We start from the raw sequence: 18,737 nt of genomic DNA, 5'->3' as shown, positions 1-18,737 counted from the left end.
AGTCATCGTTATATTTTCAGAAAGGTTGACTAGTTTAAAATGCCTCTTTCCCTCTGGAACATGTCGTCATCCATACATTACTGCAATACAATGAGTAGGAGAAAAAAATATGTACTTTGATTACAACTCAAATATGAATTCAAAAGTAACATAAAAATGCCTACCCGTTTGGCTGAGCTGAGAAGCGCTGCGACTTTTCCGGGAAAGACCAACAATAGCTACCATTTTGGCCCCAATGCTAGAGCGCCGCTTTTTGCCACTGGAGCCCAAGGCGCCCACTGCAGTGTCAGACTGGCTGCCATCATTCTTCTCAAGTGAGCACATGTCTCCGCTGATGCTGGTGCTTTTAGTCATGTTCTTCCCTGAGATGCCCATTTGTCTGCTTTGCATTTTGGATGTAAAGACACTGTAGGCCGTTGGATTGTTAAAAGTGAGGGCAACAGCAAAAAGGAAAAGACAGAAAAGGTATTTTAGATGAAACATCTGGAGTATAATTAAATTATATCATTTACAGGACATAGTTTTAGAATTTAAAAATTTTCAAATACCATGGTCTTGAATGGGCTTTACTATTCAGGGCCAATTTTAATGAAACTATGGGAAATCAGACATAACTTCATTTCTGGCGTCAAAGAGGACACTAGATTACATGGCCATAGGGAAAAAAAACCCCACAAAATATCAGTGGGCTCATTTAAGAAAATACGCTGTCCTGCAAGTGCAAATATGCTTTAAGGCAGCCACATAACATATGGAAGAAGTTCTCAAAAGCATTCTTCTCTAATTGGCTTTGCCTTCCAAAATAAATTAGATGAGTGGGAAAATTTTAGAAAAAATGGCAAAAATTACAGGATCCATTGCTAAGAATGGCCCTTTAAAATGTTTTTTTTTTCATTTTATGAAAAACCTAATAAGATTTATCTAATAATAGTTAAATTTTCTAGCAGGGATTGATGTTTCCTTTAGCTTTGAATTAAAAATAATTTATTTTACTTTACATAATTTTATGTTTATTGATATAAGCCTCTATTACAAAAATAAAGAAAAGAAAGATTTCCGACTTGTATTCATGTGAGAGAAAGAAAAGTCATTATCAGTTGTCTAGACAATATTATCAGAAAGCAATCACTGAGTCAATGAAGCACGTGGGCTGATCGATGAGCTGCCGCTAGACTAACACTGCAAATGGGAGGAACTAAAGAAAAGGACCCCGGGTTTTCTGTAAGTACCGGGGGTAACACTGCAAATGGGAGGAACTAAAGAAAAGGACCCCGGGTTTTCTGTAAGTACCGGGGGTAACACTGCAAATGGGAGGAACTAAAGAAAAGGACCCCGGGTTTTCTGTAAGTACCGGGGGTAACACTGCAAATGGGAGGAACTAAAGAAAAGGACCCCGGGTTTTCTGTAAGTACCGGGGGTAACACTGCAAATGGGAGGAACTAAAGAAAAGGACCCCGGGTTTTCTGTAAGTACCGGGGGTAACACTGCAAATGGGAGGAACTAAAGAAAAGGACCCCGGGTTTTCTGTAAGTACCGGGGGTGGTAGGAAGTAGAGCAGGGGATGAAGGATCAGAGCAGGCTATCCAGCTGGCCCTATGAACCTGCAAGAATGTGAAGGAGGTAGTCTGCTTTGCAGGAATGGGAAGACCTACTTACATATTATCAAGCATTGACTGAGTATTAGAAAGTAATAGTTTCTGTTTTAATTTAGTTCTGATAATCGAAGTGTATAACACATAACTATAGAAACAAAAGAAATCAAGAAACATCAGAAATATATTTATATATCATTTAAAGGATGAGAATTAGAAAACTAACTTATTGAGGTGATCTCTTATCTCTAATTCAATCTCTTCCTAAAAATATTTTTTTCTCTATTCTATAGCAAAATCTGCTAAAAGGCTAGGACCACATCTTAATTTTATTAATGTATGTATATTTTCTCCAAGTATTTAAGAGGGGAAAAGCTCAGTGTAAAATTTTTTAAAAACACAATCAAGTGTACTATCTTCTCTCTCACATTAGTTTCAAGAAGAAATGAGGCATAAACAGGCCAAAAGAGAGAAAGAACAGAGAGAAAAGTCTATATGCTTCTACAAACCCCAAGTCAATCATTTCAAGCTTGTTTGATTTTGCTATTCTTTAATAAACAACAATAGAATGAAACGGAGTTTTGGTGGCAAACAGACATGGGCCTGAATTCCAGCTTTCCTGCTACTTAACTGACTGCCTTTAGAGGAGCTCGTTGCTCTACTCTGAGTCTCAGGCTCCTCATTTACAAAATGCGAATATTTTACTTTCCGTGCTTATTTTCAAGAATATAGATAATACATCTAAAGTAAAGATTCAACAAATGGAAATTATAACAATTATTATTCAGGAATATGCACAATAGATAAAATGAGGTTAAAGCCCTTCAACCTGCATTATATAAATACTTAACCGTACCAACACACATGATATTTGTAATTATAAATTTAAATTTGAAATTTTTGAGATTAAAATGTCTAAAATGGTTTTCATATAGTCACTATTATATAATGAGGAGTAGATTTGTCCTGAAAGTCAGGAAATCTGAGTTTGATCTTCAGTTTTACTGACTGATCTTGGGAGAGTTGTTTCCCTTTCAGGTATTTAGTTTCCTCATTTAATAAATGAGAAAACATAACTAAAGCATTAAGCAGAATGCCAGACACATAAGAGCCCCCAAAATTATTCTCTTCCTCTTTTTCCTTGTTATTATCACCACCACCATCATTATCATCCATTAACTTCTTGAACTGGAATATCTATAAGGTCTTCTTCTTTAACTACTAAATGTTTTCCTCCTCTAGATAGCTCTTGTTCCATGGATTCTGGGCAAATAAACACAGAAATGCAACACATGATTTTCACAGTATGCTACTATCAGAAAAGGCATGGCATAGCCTAGAAAAGTCACAGTTTGGTTAAGACTAAGGCTTTGAAAATAATAACATATGTTCCATAGTCACAGTAACCTAGTGCTCCTGCTATGTAGGAATTTTTACCCCAAACATACACTTTTCTAAAAGAACTACCTAATCAATTACCTACCAAGGACGTCAAAGATATACTCACAAAATATTGCTTATTGTGCCTTGTGACTTTTGAATTTTAATTTTCTTGGTTGGCTAAAAAGGCCATAAAGAACCTGGCCAAAATCAAGCAGGATACAATGAATATTAACTGGAACTGACAAATCAGTTAGTAAATAAATATTTTAATTACTATTTGGTTTTAAAGAAGTATACTTCTCTTCAACTTAACAACTTTGATAACGCATTATCTACAAAAAGTGTTATTAAAAATTTTGTTAGGTGGGTCTACTTTTCATCTCCTTGAAACCTAGAGATCAGCAGGAGTTAGTTTATAATAGCTGCCCTCGAGTGCTGTGTTTGGAGGGTGGGAGACTGAGGCTAGGGTATCACCACTAGTTTCCCTTACTTTCCTCACTGCACATCACCTAAAACTACAAGCACATAATGTTGCAAGCAAACAAACCATCAACCAAGAATTTTAAAGTTTTGTGACTCTTGATTTATGGAATACATTGTAGTAAAGACTCTGTAAACATGGGCGATCATTTGGAATGCTCAGTGTGGTTAGAAAGCAAAGACCCATCACATTATCAATTACATTAAAAGAGAAAATTTGTAAGAGCCTGGGAATATGGTAAGTTTCCAATATTGCTTGTGGGGGTCTCAGTGCTAGATTTCTGAAGGGTAATTTGGCAAGATGTATCAAAGTCTTAAAAAAAAGCAAGCCTAACTTTTAACCTATTAATTCTACTTTTAGGATTCATCCTAAGGGAAAACTTAGCAATGTGTACAAATTTAGCAAGAATTATATTTATTGCAGATTTTATTATAATAGCAAAACACACACACACGGGAAAACCTCGTAAATGCCCAACAGTAGAGGGTGTTTAACTAAGTTACGTTCATCAATAAAATAGAATGCACTTTTGAAAATGCTGCTGTAAATAAATATTTATTGACATAAAATATGTTCCTGATATGGAGGGAAGGATGGGAGGAAGCAGACATTTACAGCTTAGCTTTGGCTACACACATAACAAATATGGATTTACCCTACTACTAGGGGACACAGAAAAATTCAAATCCCAGAGGCTATCCAGCGGCACAAACAGAAAAAAAACCCAAAAAACAAAAATGAAAGAAATTCGTATAAAAAGAAATAGAGAAACATCAGAAACATCTCTCACTAAACTAGGTAGTTTGGGAAACCTGGATTCATGAGGTGACCCACCAGTCACCTGCATAAGAGGAGAATAAAGGGAATATGAAGAAAAATAAAATATGTTCAGAAAGTTTATGATCTTAGGGAAAAAAGTATAAATGCACAGAGCAAAAGATCTAGAAGGATATGCTGTGAAAAGTGTGCTAAAAGTAGTTTTAATTTTCTCTGGTTGGTCATTATGTTTTTTAAAAATGTGTTTTTTTCTATTTTGTTTTTTCCAAAATGAACAAAAAAGGTATTGTCAATAACAACAACAAAAAAATTTAAAACAGACAAATGAAAAGAGCAATCAAAGTCTAACATTCTTTTTCCTTTTACATAGCTCAAATTATTCAATCCACATAATTCATTCCACTGGCTAAAGGTAGCATGGCTTTCAAGCTAAACTGAAGAGATTACTACACAATAATATTGGGTGTTGATATAGGATGTTCAGTTCCAGAAAGAGAGAGACATAGTGTTTCTACATTTCTAAATATTGTTTTATGCATGTTTTCTAATTTTTGGCTTTTGAAAAACTATATACTTAGTATTCTCAAAGTAAAATATGTAAAATTGCCAATGCAAGTGATCTATTTTATGACATAATCATAGTTGTTGAAAGTTGTATACTGAAAGATTTTTAAAAAGGCAAATCTAGGCCGATCGTTAGGAGAAAGGTAATGAAAAGCAAGTGATATATTTGTAAATATTCCCCTAAAGACTTAAATAGCACATCAGAGGTTATAGGAGTATGTGATTAAATTAAATGAGGTCTGTAGGCCATAGGGCCCAAAGCATCAATTGATAGGTTTGAATAAATAGAGCTAAGTGACTGGCTCTTGAGAAAAATAGCAAACACAGGACAAAGACAAATTCTGAGTTTGTGAGATTATGGGCATAAAAGTAGCATTGTAAAAAAAATATACGGCAATGTCAAAACAAATATTTCATCATATTGAGAGCTGGGAAGGTGGTTAGGAGAGAATTTACCCAAGAAATTAGAGATTGGGGTGATTCAGGATTTTGTGGATAGAGATATAGAGGGCCCAGCAGCTAATACAATGGAGTATGGGATATGGGACTGCAGCCCAGGAACAGAAAAGACACTTAAGGATCGGAAGTAGATGGAAATAATTCTAGGAGTGCAAGTATTTATAACATCTTGGGCTAAGAAGTGGTGCTAGAAAGGGCCTGTAGGGCTCAAGAGTTGGAAGACAATAGCAACAATGGCAGAGTAGAAAAAAACCCAGTGAGATTGGCCAAGCTCCCAAACATTATGGCACCTTGAAAGGCTTTATTCCTTTTCCTTCCCACTGTTGTGTTCCTGTAGACAGGTGCCAAGAGCTAACCAAATATCTATCACTATGAAAACTCATACTTGCTTGTACCAGTTGCCAGTCGTTGGGCAGACATCTGGATTTTAGAGTATGATTTCTTGAATTCTGGTATATTCCTTGTGGATGGGGAGGGGGGATAACAAACTGTTTTCTGTCTAAAGTTTCCCTAATTAAAAAATTTCTCTATATTAAATACTCTTCTTTTCCTAAAATGAAAACCTGAAAATATTATTATCCTAATTTATGATTTAATAAGCTTTATTTTACTTGCTCAAATGACCACCTACAGTTTTAGGCTAGTAAAGTACCAATCATTAATTCAACTAACATTTATTGAACATCTATCCCCACAAAGATGGTGATATGAAAATACGGCTGCATAAGAACATGGTCTTAGTTTATAATTGAAATTCCAATGACCAACTCTAATGTCAAGAAACTCTAAGCTAAACATTCAACAAAACATCTCTTTCTGAAGAGTATGTAAAAACTGAGCTTCTCAGGCTAATTCTTTGATTTCTGGAGATGACAGAAATTCAAAATTTAGTATTTTTAACATTATTGCAGGTACTGTATACAAATACATTCTATCAATATACTATAATGTATTAGCGTAGTATCTAAATGTATTGGAGGATGTGCGTCTATGCCACAAAGTTGATGTCAAGAGTTAAGGAGGGATATTTAACTAACAAAATCTTTTTAGTCAGAAACATCTTCCTTGATTATAGCCATTAGTAACGAAGCCATGTTTAGGTTCTTAGGCCTTGGATCTCTGGTTGGAAGCAGTGCCTCAGTGGTTACAGAGGACATCACCGCTTAGTTAACATCCTTTAAGGAGCTCCAGGAAGGCCTGTAATCTCCAAAATTCCTTTCCCAACAGTTTGCCAATGCCTAAAATTCCACCAGCTTATCACAATTTCTAGATCCAAAACTACTTTGCTCACGGTTTACCAGAAAAGTTTCTTTTCCTTATTGGGTCTCATTTTCCTAATCAAGAATATGAGGAGGTTAGAGATCATTAAGGTAATTTTACCTCCAAATTTTTAAAAATATAATACTTCTGCTAGATTATTTTAAAAGACTAATTCCTTCAATTTTCATGGTTCTTTTTCTCTTTCATTTTAATCCAGCTTTGTCTATTGTTCCCCACACTTTTCTTCAATATATGATTTTTAAGCAATATCATCTTTCCTTCCACAAGTTTCCAGAATAAACTCCATAATTGTAACCCAGGAATACAATGTGTGCATAATCCCCTTAAATTTTTCTATTGTTTCATCTGCACTCTCCAACTAAACCTGATTATTTCTATATGCAAATATTTTAGACAGGAACAGACTTCCCCCTAACTCATTTCCATTTCAGTTCGCTCTGATTTTACTATGATTATACAGTATTTCCAATAACATAAAAAGGGCTACAACAAATTATCAGAAGGTATGCTCACTGGCCTGTAACTCCCAGGATCAATTTAAATTTTTACCATTCTTACTAATATCAAAGGAACACTAATAGTTAAGATTTTGTGAAAATAAAAAAATAAACAGAGAGCTTTGATTTATCCTTGCTCATCATCCTACTCTATAATCAGCGTACCAAGCTTGTAGATTACTTAATAAGTGATGAATATTCTGCACTATTGAAATGATTACACTACATAAAAATTCATATTATGCCTCCAAAAATAATACTGAAACCTAAACCATAATACAAAAATATTCTTGGACTATAACTTATCCATATAAAATCATATAATACGAAAATATTCTTGGGCTGTAACTTTTGCCCCTATAAAATCACTAGATGTTATGTTTCAAAATGTATAAAAAATGTACAAATGGGTGTATATTAAGGATATTAATTCCTCAGGCTATAAAGTACAAAACAAATTAGTCCCATATTTTGGAAAACAGTAGACATTGATGTTTTCGAAAACTTGATTACAAATCAAATTCAAATTTAAGAAAAGAAATCTCTGTTTTTGTGTAATCACATCATTTCAGAGACTGAGAATATGCTTTAAACTTATATATCTTGATGAAATCTATTAATTATCTATACAACTCCCAATTTAATTAAAATCAATTTTTAAAAGTCATGTAGATGAATCTACCAGAATTTCTGGAGCCTCACGAGACTGAAAAACACCAAAAACTCATTCTAGAATTTTTTTCCAAGAGGTCAAATATATATTATTCATACATTATCCCTCTATATTTGGAAACAAAGATGCTTTGATTGATGTTGTATGTTTTCCTTATATTTGCCTGACAATAACTAAGCAAAGAGAAGTAGTTTCCTGTCCTTTTATCTTTCTTACCATCTGTTAGAGTCAGGTAAAATGATCTGTAGGGCACCAGAATTAACTCCCACTGTTCCAAGTTCCTGGAATTTGTGGCAGTATGTGACATTATTCTTCTTAGTGAGCTTTGCATCATTGCTCTAGTAAAGTCTTTCTTACTGGAAAAGACAGCCATTGTTTTCCACCAATCCTCTTTAACAGACAGCCAGGTTCAAGAGACTGGGCCCTAGGATCTGGAAATGTCAGTGAAGAAGAGGAGCACACTGTGCTTTCTGACACAGCACTGTATCAGTTATCAGGTCCTTTGCCTGACTGGGAGAAAATTAGGGCTCTGGCTTCAGAAATAAAAACCAAGAAAGGGTCTTTCCATCAATAGCACACGCTGACAGGCCAATGATTACAGACATTTGAAAATATCTAAACAACAAAGCTCCAAATGACGAGTTTTTTATATTTCTTAATTCAGTTTTAGCGGGCATTAAAAATTAATGTCTAAAAACTATATGTGTGTATATGCATGTGTATGTATGTGTATTGTTTCTGGTTTTATTTTCAGTATATTATGATGTTTTGACATCTTAAAAACCTTCCTGACTGGGGAGAGACTGCCCCTCCTGGGCTAGCCAATTCTCGGATAGCAAGGGCTCAGTGGGAGCAAGCCTTTGATATGCAAATTAACCAATCCAGAACCCTATCTCCCTTTGGCCCATTCACACCAAGCCACCATTTTCCCTGTCCTGAATCTTCAGAGGGCTTGGTAACCAGGCAACCAGAGATCATGCCTATAGCCCAAAGCCCAGCCCCCAGGAATTATTCAAACTAGCCAAACTTAAACCATTTGCTATGCCCTATCTTGTCTTTTAGGCCCCGGTAAAGGCTCTGGTCCAGACTTTGCCCTTCCTCCTGCCCCTTCTGCCTCCTGACCTAACTGTTGCTTTCCCATGTGGCCCTGTGTGGAGTTGTGCGCCTCCTATTTTCTGGGACCTATTACAGTAAGAAGCTTTGTTTTCTCAATTCTCTGCTGTATCTCTTCTTGTGGCTGTACCTGACTGACCATGATAGAGAACACAGAACAGTAGGTGTATATATGTATATGTGTACAAAAGACTGTACTTCTTGTCAAGGGCAATTGTTGATAGTCCTAGTTAATAAACTTAGAAAAGCAAAATAATAAATTAGAGGGGCTCTGAAGCAAAACTCCCAGGAAACTTTACTGCGTAAATTACTTTGTAAAGTATAGCATGGTTTCTAGGTTAAGACTTAAACGTGCATATTTTAAATTGAATTTAGGCATCTCAAGTGGAAAACAAAATGCTTTTTATAACAGCTAATCCCTTATTCTTTGTTAAAATATACTTTCCTTGCCTCACTGTATGAATACTGGTAATTTCTTTTTGATTAAATCTAATATTAATAAATTCAATGTATTAAACTTCCAAAGATTATCCATTTAGTCACCCCTAAATAAAATACTATTATTCTTTCATGTAAAAACATGCAAATATCTGATTTAATTTATAACATTTGCTTAGCTTGTATTTGTGCAGTAGACAATGTTCTAGTCATCATTACCCAAGTATAACTGTGTTTTATATGTAACTCAGAAATCACCGTGAACAGAAAGAGTATAACCTCCTTCAATGATTATAATGACAGTAATACTTTGACAAGATGCCCTTGGTCATATAAACTGAATCTTCCTTGGAACCACTTAAGGAAGGCCTTCAGCTTGTTAGAAATCTAAACTTTTTTTTCTTCTCAGATTCTAAGTCAATCAGTCCTGCAGAGATCGTGAATTTCTGCTCTGGAATGATGCCTCAGCATGCACAATGCTACTCTTTAAAGGTTAGGAAGTCCACTGGAATTGGAGCTGAAATAGGGAAGTTAGGTAAACCCTTTTTTAGTCTATATGCCTGGTTTTTGGAATTTTCTTACGATTAATATAAATCTGAAAGATATAAAGAACAACACGATAAAATCATGCAATATACAAAAAAGAAGCATTGACAGATTTTTCTGGAACTCAAGTATGCTTTCCCTAACATTCAGAATTTCTAAGATAAATATGAGGCATTAGGTATTGTAGCTTTGGCTTCATTAAACAAACAAAGAAAAATATACAGTGGGAATGTTGAGAATAAAATTATGCTTCTCTAAGTATCAACATTCTTTATTTCCTTTGGTTAGAGTAATCAACAAAATGATTTCATAGATTTTTTTACATTTTGTTTGCCCCAAAAAAGGTATTTTAAGAGTTACTGATCAACATGCTTCAAAGAGAAACAAATTAGATTTGAAATGGTCCTAATTCTTCATGTTAGGGTAATGAGGTAATTCTACTTTTCAGATTCTCTTAAGCTTAGGGCATAGTCTCTTACAGAAAAAGCTGTATACTTGATTCATAGGTAGATATGTAGTTTAACAATATTGTATGATCTATTCAAGGCAACAAATCCAGTAATTTTTTCAAGAGGTGAAACCTAAGTTTAGGTTCAAAGTCAGTCACACAAGGGTTTCTGTCCTCTCTATCATTTAATAGTGCATGATCTTGAACACATTTCTTAACCTGTTCTGAGCTTTAGTTTTGTCATCTATTTATTATAAACCTTTCAGCTACATGGGGCAAGGACTTTACCTGCTAAATCCCAGGTTTTAAAACAATGCCTGCCACATGGTAAGCGTTCAGTAAATATTTGTTGAATAGATGAGTTAATTAACAAAAATAATCATTCTCTCAAAATGTTTTGATGAGGATATAGTAAATAACATATATACAGCATTTAGCACAATGTCTAAACTACAGTTAAGATATGTTAACTCTAATTATTATGTATGTTTACAATTACATGGGGATATTGAGGCTTTACTAAGAATAGAAAATTAAATTTGCTGGATTTATTTAAAGAAGCAGCTGTTTTACATAAACAGAGAAGTTGTGTGGCCTCAAAGAAAATGGTTTCTCAGATTTCATATAGGTAAATAATTCCTAGACCTTCAGTCATTTCAAACTTGAAAAGATGTATTTCAATGAAAATATTTATAAAATGATCTTGTTACACAGATGATTAATAATTCATAACACATATACAAGTGAATTCAAATTAATAGACATTTATTATCTATAAAATGTGACACCCTATGGTTGGCACTGAATGAAAAGTTATACAATTTTGGCACTAGACGAAATGCTACACACAATCCATGAGAATAAACTTACTCTTCTGTTTGTTGGTAATGATTAAAATGGGAAATTCCCTTTATTCTGCAGATTATCCTCCTGAAAACACTCCCAAACTCGAAAACTCAGACTTTCCCATAAGGGCCTTTTTGCCTAGAAAGAACGCCAATTTAGGTGCTGTATTATTGATCTAAGCTAAGTGTTATTAAGATTGGATAAAAATGCTCAGTGAGATTAGAAACATAACGATAGACGATGAAGGGGTCATCACAAAGGAATCGCCACAGTAACCTGGGCACAGTTGTGGCAGAAGTGTTCACATGAAACATTAAGGTATTATTTTCTCAAGTTTGTGTTGAAAACTAACAGCAAAAATTAATTCAAGCATATTATTACTTTCTATTACAGTTAGCCACTTTATGAAACTAACACATTTCCATTTTCAAATGAATTTTGAGATGCCAAAGGCTGGAAAATAATGAAGATAAAAAATATCTATTCATTATAATGAAATAACAAAGATAAATAGAATTTAAGCCAATTGTAAATGTCATGTCTCAAACATTCTCTTCTAGTACATTTATAGGCTACTTCTGCCTTCATGAATATTTATCTATTATTAGTTCTTTTCTTTAATGAACATAATCTGCCACTTCTCTTAAACTCATGTTTGAATGAGTGAATAATGAATTTCATGTACAAATGCGAATACAAATACAAGGTATTTTTCTTCACCTTGATATTTCTAACAGTATTCAATTGAAGCATATAAAAAGCATATGTGTTGATATTGTTTTATATTGTACTGAATATTTATTTTATAATAAGATTTTGATTTAAAATGCTGAAACCAATAATGCTACTAATTGACATTAAGTGGAGACCCTAAATTTTCAATTTAAAAATGTAAATTTAACATTTATTCAATTCTACACGATTAAAACCTTACATTTTAAAATTATGACCAAAAATGAAAATTATAAATCCTCAGATATTCATGAATAATTATGTTATAGTTTATTACACAGTGAAACTATCAAATTACCCAATTTATCATTAGTTATTTAAAGTCAGATTTATATAAATAAACATGATTATGCCATACATAAACACTTTTTGCAGGTAGCCACATAAAAGTTTAATGAAAAAAAATTATGGATTTGAAAGACAGGACTACCAATCAAATTGCTGTACTAAAAGAAGACCAGAACTTTGTACCAATTTGATAGTCTACCACCTAAAAAAAAAAAACTACCACCCTTTCTTTCTTCTTTCCAATAAATATGTATCTTTACTAGCCAAGGTTTCTTAAGCCATGCTTTTCTCAGGAGAAATAGACAAAGAGCTTAACTTTGTTTGACTATTTTACTTTGTTGCATTATACTTTATGAAGAAGTCTCTAGATCTGCACTGTCTAGGACTATGGGTACTAACTACACGTGGCTAATGAACACTTGAAATGTGCCTTGTTCAAACTGAGATGCACTGTAAATGTAATACACACATGGGATTAGAAGTCTCTGTACATCCCCCATAAAAAAGAATAAAATATATCATTAATCTTTTTATACAGATTAAAATTTGAAATGAGAATATTTTGGATATATTGGGTGAAATAAAAAGATATTAAATTAATTTTATCTGTTCCTTTTATTTTTAAATGCGCCTACTTAAATATTTAAACTTACATATGTGGCTCACGTTATATTTTTATTGGACAACACTGCTCTGGATAACAGGTTTAAAATGGCACAGATAGATTCCAACAAAAATATTTGATATAAGATGTATTTTCCTATGCAAAATATCATTTCATTTTGATTTTAATTATGAAATTAGTGTCCTGTGAATAAAACTGACATGCAAAAATCTTATAAAGGCAATAAAATGATATTCTTAAGAAAACATTAAACTTAACACTAAAAATAGCTATAATACCATTGACACTCAAAATAAAATATAAAATAAGTACATTGAAAGTGAAAATATAAAGCAGTAAAAGAATATTTAGCAAATAAATATTACAAAGATAAGGCAGACACATGCTCTAAAATGAACAATCTAGTTTTCTATTTTAATGCCTACTTGGGCATAAGTATTTCCACTCTGTTAAGAGCAATGATTCTTAATCTTGAACAAAGAACGTCTATAATTTGCATATCTAGTAAGAAAAATAATTATCTACTGGGAAGCCAATTGAATTTAATCAGGAGACTCACATTCAAGATGTAGCTGCACTACTCATGCTGTAGTTGAGTAATCAGAGTAGTCTGCGCCTCAGTTGCCCTATGACATAAAATGGGGATAATAATACCCCAACCTTATTCAGAAAGTTGCTACAAAGCTTTCTTTCTCCTTTCAAGCTTTCTTTCTTTCAAAGCTCATTTAATCAGGTATACCTTCTCTTCAATATTATGAGGACTCTGATTCCCTCCTTTTTCTCTAATTATCAGACCCCTCATCTTTACTTACACTTAACTAACTTAGATTCTATAGTCTATCATTTCAATCACTCTTTTTTAAATACCCTCAACTTTTTTCATATCCCTCCTCATACGGAAATTATACGCAATAGAATAGACAAGTATGGACTTGAGTAGAAAAGTCAGGATGGGAAGATATATATTTTAGAGGTAGAATCGGTAAGATCTAGTGATAGATTAGGTGTTGGGATGAATGAAAGGGAGAAATCAAGTGTGCCTCTTGGATTTCCAACTTAAGCAACTTGGTGAATAGTTATGCTCTCTACTGAAACAAGGAAGACTGAAAGAGGAATATATTTGAGAAAAAAGATTAAATTCAGTTTGGGACACATAAAGTTTGTGAAATCCCGTGTCCATTCTACTGCAGCACCATCCTAACTGTTCATGTTCCATTTTCCACGAGGCAGCCAGAGTGATTTTTTTCTAAAACATTGGGTTATATCACTCTTCTGCTAAAATTCTTCAATATCTTCTCGTGGTACTCCAAAACCCATAAAACAGAAGCCATCATAAGAAATTTCCTTATCTTCCAACAATCAGTCTATAAACCTAATATGCTGCTGCATATTATTTTCTTTTTCCCTTCCATAATAAAAAAAAGTCCCTCCTCCTTGCAAATACCAATTCTTCCACAGGTTCTCAGGATCCCACCCTCTTTCTCCAGGGTCCTACTGGACTTTCTTTGATCTGGCCTCTGCCTTTCTCTTTTATCTCATCTCGTTTTTTCTTTACAAACTACTTTTCATCCACAGCAGCCTCTTTTAAGTTCCTGAAAAATGTCAAGGACTTTTCCACCTCAGAACCTTCACATATATTGTACCCCACCTAAAATACTTCTCAGAATAACCTTATGAAATAGGAACTTTTATAAGCACAGAAGAAGTGAAGCACAGAAAGGTTATGGAGCTTGCCCAAGGCTTCATTGCTAGTAAGTTGTGAAGCTGGTACTGCAATCCAGCAGTCTGACTCTAGAACTCATGCTTTTAGCCACCACACTTCACTAGCACTGCAAGAAGATCGAAACAAATTCCACGTAGCTTAGAGCAGGGGTTGGCAAACTTTAAACTGCTCAGAATAATCTGGAGGGCTTGTTAAAACACAGATTATTCTGCCCCATTCCCAGAGTTTTTGATTCAGTAGGTCTGGGGTAGTGCCTGAAAATTTGCATTTCTAACAAGTTCCCTGGTGTTGCTGATGCTGCAGAGGGAGCAGCCATATTTTGAGAATGGCTGGCTGAGACTTATGTAGTACAACTATATCCCACGTGAAAAGACAGTAAGCTTTCATTTGCTGCTTGGTAAACAACATTCGGGTCACGCCTTTTGCTTGGCTCAACTCTTTCAGACTTGCATTTCCTACCTACCCACAAGTAGCTGTTCCTTTGCCCCACCTAACAGGCATTACGCTGCATAGTGGTAATTGTGCTTATCCATTCTCCTATGTGCTTCAGTCAGGATTTTACAAACCCCACAACCAGAGGTTTGTTTTATCTCTGCCTAGCCAGTCAACATTTTTGCTTTCATGTTTTCCTATAATAGTAGGTGAGAAAAAAGTTAGGGTGGAAATTTCCCACGTTAGAGAATAGTACTATGCTTATAAATTATTAGCAAAATTAGGTTAATAAGGACCTAGGCTCATGAGCCTGGAGTTCTGATTTTAGGATTACATAGCACATGCTTTCAGACAAATGACTTGATCTCTCTGGCCTCAGTTCTTCAACTGTAAACTTAAAGGAATGGCTATTATGGAATATAATACAATTCTATTACAAAAGACAGAAATTGTCAAATGATTTAAAGAGTAAGCTTGCAAAGCAGAATTTTTTATTAAGGCTAATAAGCTTAGCGTAATATAGAACATGAATATTCCATCTAAGAAAATAACAAATATACTAAAATGCATTTATCTTGGTTTAATTATATTAACACGCAAAACAGAAAAGAAAAATGAATAGCTTTCAAAATTACTTTAATGCATATATGGATTTGATTGTCATTGAAACAGAAAGTACATGTGTTTATGAATTTAGAAAATTACTAGCTACAGCCTCTAGCCTTGCTCCCTCCAATCATTAATCAGAGTAACATTAGTAGTGATATAAAAATACTAATAGCAACTGCTTTTCTATTACTTACTTTGTAATGAACTCTATGAAAAATACTTCACATATTTTCTCTGTAACCCACACAACCCTATGAAGTAAGTACTATTATTCCTATTTTATAGATGAGAAAACTGAATTTATAGTGATCTTTTACAAATAAAATTCCTGCAAAAATTTCTTTAATGGTTTCTTCATCTACAGAATAAGACAAAAACTCTGTTGCACAGCCTAAAAATGAGTAATTCTCTGACCCATACCTAACGTTCCAACCTCATCTTCCCCCTTCACTCTCAAACTTTATGCTCTAGAAATACACAACTGCATGCAGTTCTCTGAAATACCTACATACTTTCAGTTTTCTGTGCCTTGACATCTATATTTCTTCTCTTTCATAAACACCATTCTTCCACATGGCCACTTGGCAAGCCACTATATATATTCCTTTAAAGTCTCCGCTTGAACAAGAGTTCCTCCATGAAGACATCCCTAATCTCCCTCCCACCAGCTTGGATAACTTCGATGTGCTGTCCCTTATGTCAACTGCATAAACAGTAAAACCTTGCAGTAACATATTCCATAATAATGTGAAATTAGATGTAATATGATTTCCAGTTTACTCCCATCTTCTGCCTAGCCCCTGTTGGCAAACAGGGGCAGGTTAAAATTCTTGTCTCCTGGGAGGAGAATGTGGTGGGATTGGCAACGGTCTCAAGCTCATTCTGAGAAGCAGGGAGGTGGAAAGTAGTCCCCAAATCCTCTGCCATAGGCTGGGAAAACCAACAAGGAGATACTTGGACTCTGCCACTTACTGAAAGTCTCTGTCAGCCACAGTATTCAGAATCACCTTCATTTTTGGTATTTTCACTAGACAACTGCTGCCAGGTGGCGCCAAATTGCAAATAGAATCTGGGCAGCTGGGCTCATGCAGCAAGACTGTTACCTGTTGTAGAGGTTCACCCAGATCATTTCATGAACTTAACAATATGGCAACATTACATTTGACGTCATGAATTTTTGGATGCCAATTATAGTGCTTTCTCATATCTCCATTATAGAAATTCTATTGTAATTGTTTGCTTTCTTCTCATGGAATGTGGCTAGTCCATTTTATCAATGTACTTCAGCAGCCTAGTACCTGACACTTGGCAGTAAACAGCTCTAAAGAAAGAATTTATTGAATAAGTAAATTCAATAAATTCATTATACAAATGAATGATCCTAGTAATATAGGGATAATTAAATACTAATGCTTGCATCTAGTCAAGTTTCATAAATCATTTTAGTACTCAGTAAATATTTGCTGATGATAAAGAAAACAAAACTTCCTAATGAATGTTTTAGAAATTTATAATGTCAATCAATTAACAAATATTTATTTGTACATCTAACACGTACAAGACACTGGAGTCAATGCTATGCCAATTATAAAAAAATATAAGACATGGCATTTGTTCTAAAACTACTTATATCCCAGTTTGCTAAATGAAACATAAAGACAAAATATTACCCAAGGCAAAACATGGTTAAGCATCAAGTAAATGCTAAAGACATCAAACAATAAAGAATTTCAGACAATAAACTAAGGCATGCCACTAATTTCCTCTGTCCACCTATTCACAACAACCCTCCACTTGTGGGCGACACAGTGGCCTAATGCTGCACGCATTTTTGCTTCCCTGCCGACACAGAAAGCATCACACGTATTTGGAGCAGGTTCCCTCTTTCTTCTACTTCAGCTAATCCTTCTATCTTCCAGAAGCCAGATATGATTTTTAGGTTAATCTTCAACAATGTGCAGATAGTTGAAGCATACAGTGAGATGTCAACAAATATTTTTATTGATGTTTGGTATAAAATCTTATTCTTAAGTCTCAGTTCTGTCTCTACATAAAAACAGTCTGGTCCAGAATGTATCACTTTGCTGTTCAGCTGCTGTTTAAAGTAAGGACGTAAGGCATAATTTAAGGAAGAAACTATATTTGAATCTAGTCTGCAGTTAACATTCAGGAATTGTTATATCAAGTCACATTTTAGCCCATCTAGCCCAAGATTCTATAAACAACAAATAAATTTTCTTTTCTCCTACAAATTGAAGACATTCAGCCACTCTGTTCAAAATAGGTAAAACTATATTTATTTAAATTTATTCTAGTATATCAAAGAAATCAAAATTTTAGTGAAATGGGGCACAGCTGGCTAAACAGTACTGCTTATTCTGTTATGTAAGAGAGAGATTACTTTTATATCTTAATTCCTCATAGAAGATAAAATGACATTATTTGAGTATTTAAAATGTAGTCTTTTGGTCACATTTTGAACATGGTCTAGATGTCTTGATTTATATGTGTGCATAACAGGTTCCTTTAGCATGGAGAGCACCACACAATTATACGGATTGTTTGGATTTCAGTCTTTCCTCTGCTGTCGATTCTCTCCTCTGGGTGAGTCTGCTGCTTACCACCCTCCACTGACTCTGTGCTGCTTCTGTAGCTACTCACTACTTGCTACCTTTTAATCCAATCTCTTCTCCCATCACATCTTGGTTTTCATATTTAGTGATGAAACATTTATAGACATGAGCAGTAAGTCCAAGTTTTCCTTGTTCTCCACAGGGTAAACTGACGGCACAGAAAGCTGATTGTAATCTTTGATTTTTAGCTTCTTTTATTGCAGGTTGGACAAGTCTGCTTCTCTTTTGGCAAAGCTTTCGGGGCTAGTTCCAGGAACTTGAAGAATCTCCAAGGCAGCTGGGCAAAGAGCCAAGCAGTGAGTTTTGTCCTTGAATTATAAATATTGTTCAATTTGAAGAGCATATGAAATACACAATTTCTAGATGAATTAGAAGAGTAGTTCTTAAATTTTGGTGTTCACCAGAGCCACCCGAAGAGCTTTTCAAGAATACAGTCTGCAGCCTTTGCCTCAGTGATTCTAATATGCTACTTCCGGCATGAGAGCCAGAAATTTGCATTTTGAAACTTCTCTGGTTATTCTAATGCAAGTGACAAACGAAAACCAAATAAGAAATTCCTGTGTAGGCTAATCAAAACTGACCTTATTAAAACATCTT

The 18,737-nt window shown here is 34.4% G+C and overlaps 1 protein-coding gene across 49 annotated transcripts in view; it reads right to left on the bottom strand.

Moving 5' to 3' along the window:
* The window catches only part of RIMS2 (regulating synaptic membrane exocytosis 2), a 572,519-nt gene that overhangs the window by 87,265 nt on the left and 466,517 nt on the right, over window positions 1-18,737 (bottom strand). For 15 of the 49 annotated variants that reach the window (XM_070221631.1, XM_070221633.1, XM_070221628.1 and 12 more), the window contains one exon: window positions 165-406. The exons of the other annotated variants lie outside the window; for them this stretch is intronic. In XM_070221631.1, coding sequence (XP_070077732.1) covers window positions 165-406 — 242 coding nt within the window. The remainder of the gene's footprint in view (window positions 1-164; window positions 407-18,737) is intronic. 49 annotated transcript variants of the gene reach the window in all.

This window comes from Equus caballus, chromosome 9, assembly GCF_041296265.1.
Source record: "Equus caballus isolate H_3958 breed thoroughbred chromosome 9, TB-T2T, whole genome shotgun sequence".
Taxonomy (NCBI): Eukaryota; Metazoa; Chordata; class Mammalia; order Perissodactyla; family Equidae; genus Equus; species Equus caballus.
This window is presented reverse-complemented; position numbering and strand designations above follow the sequence as displayed.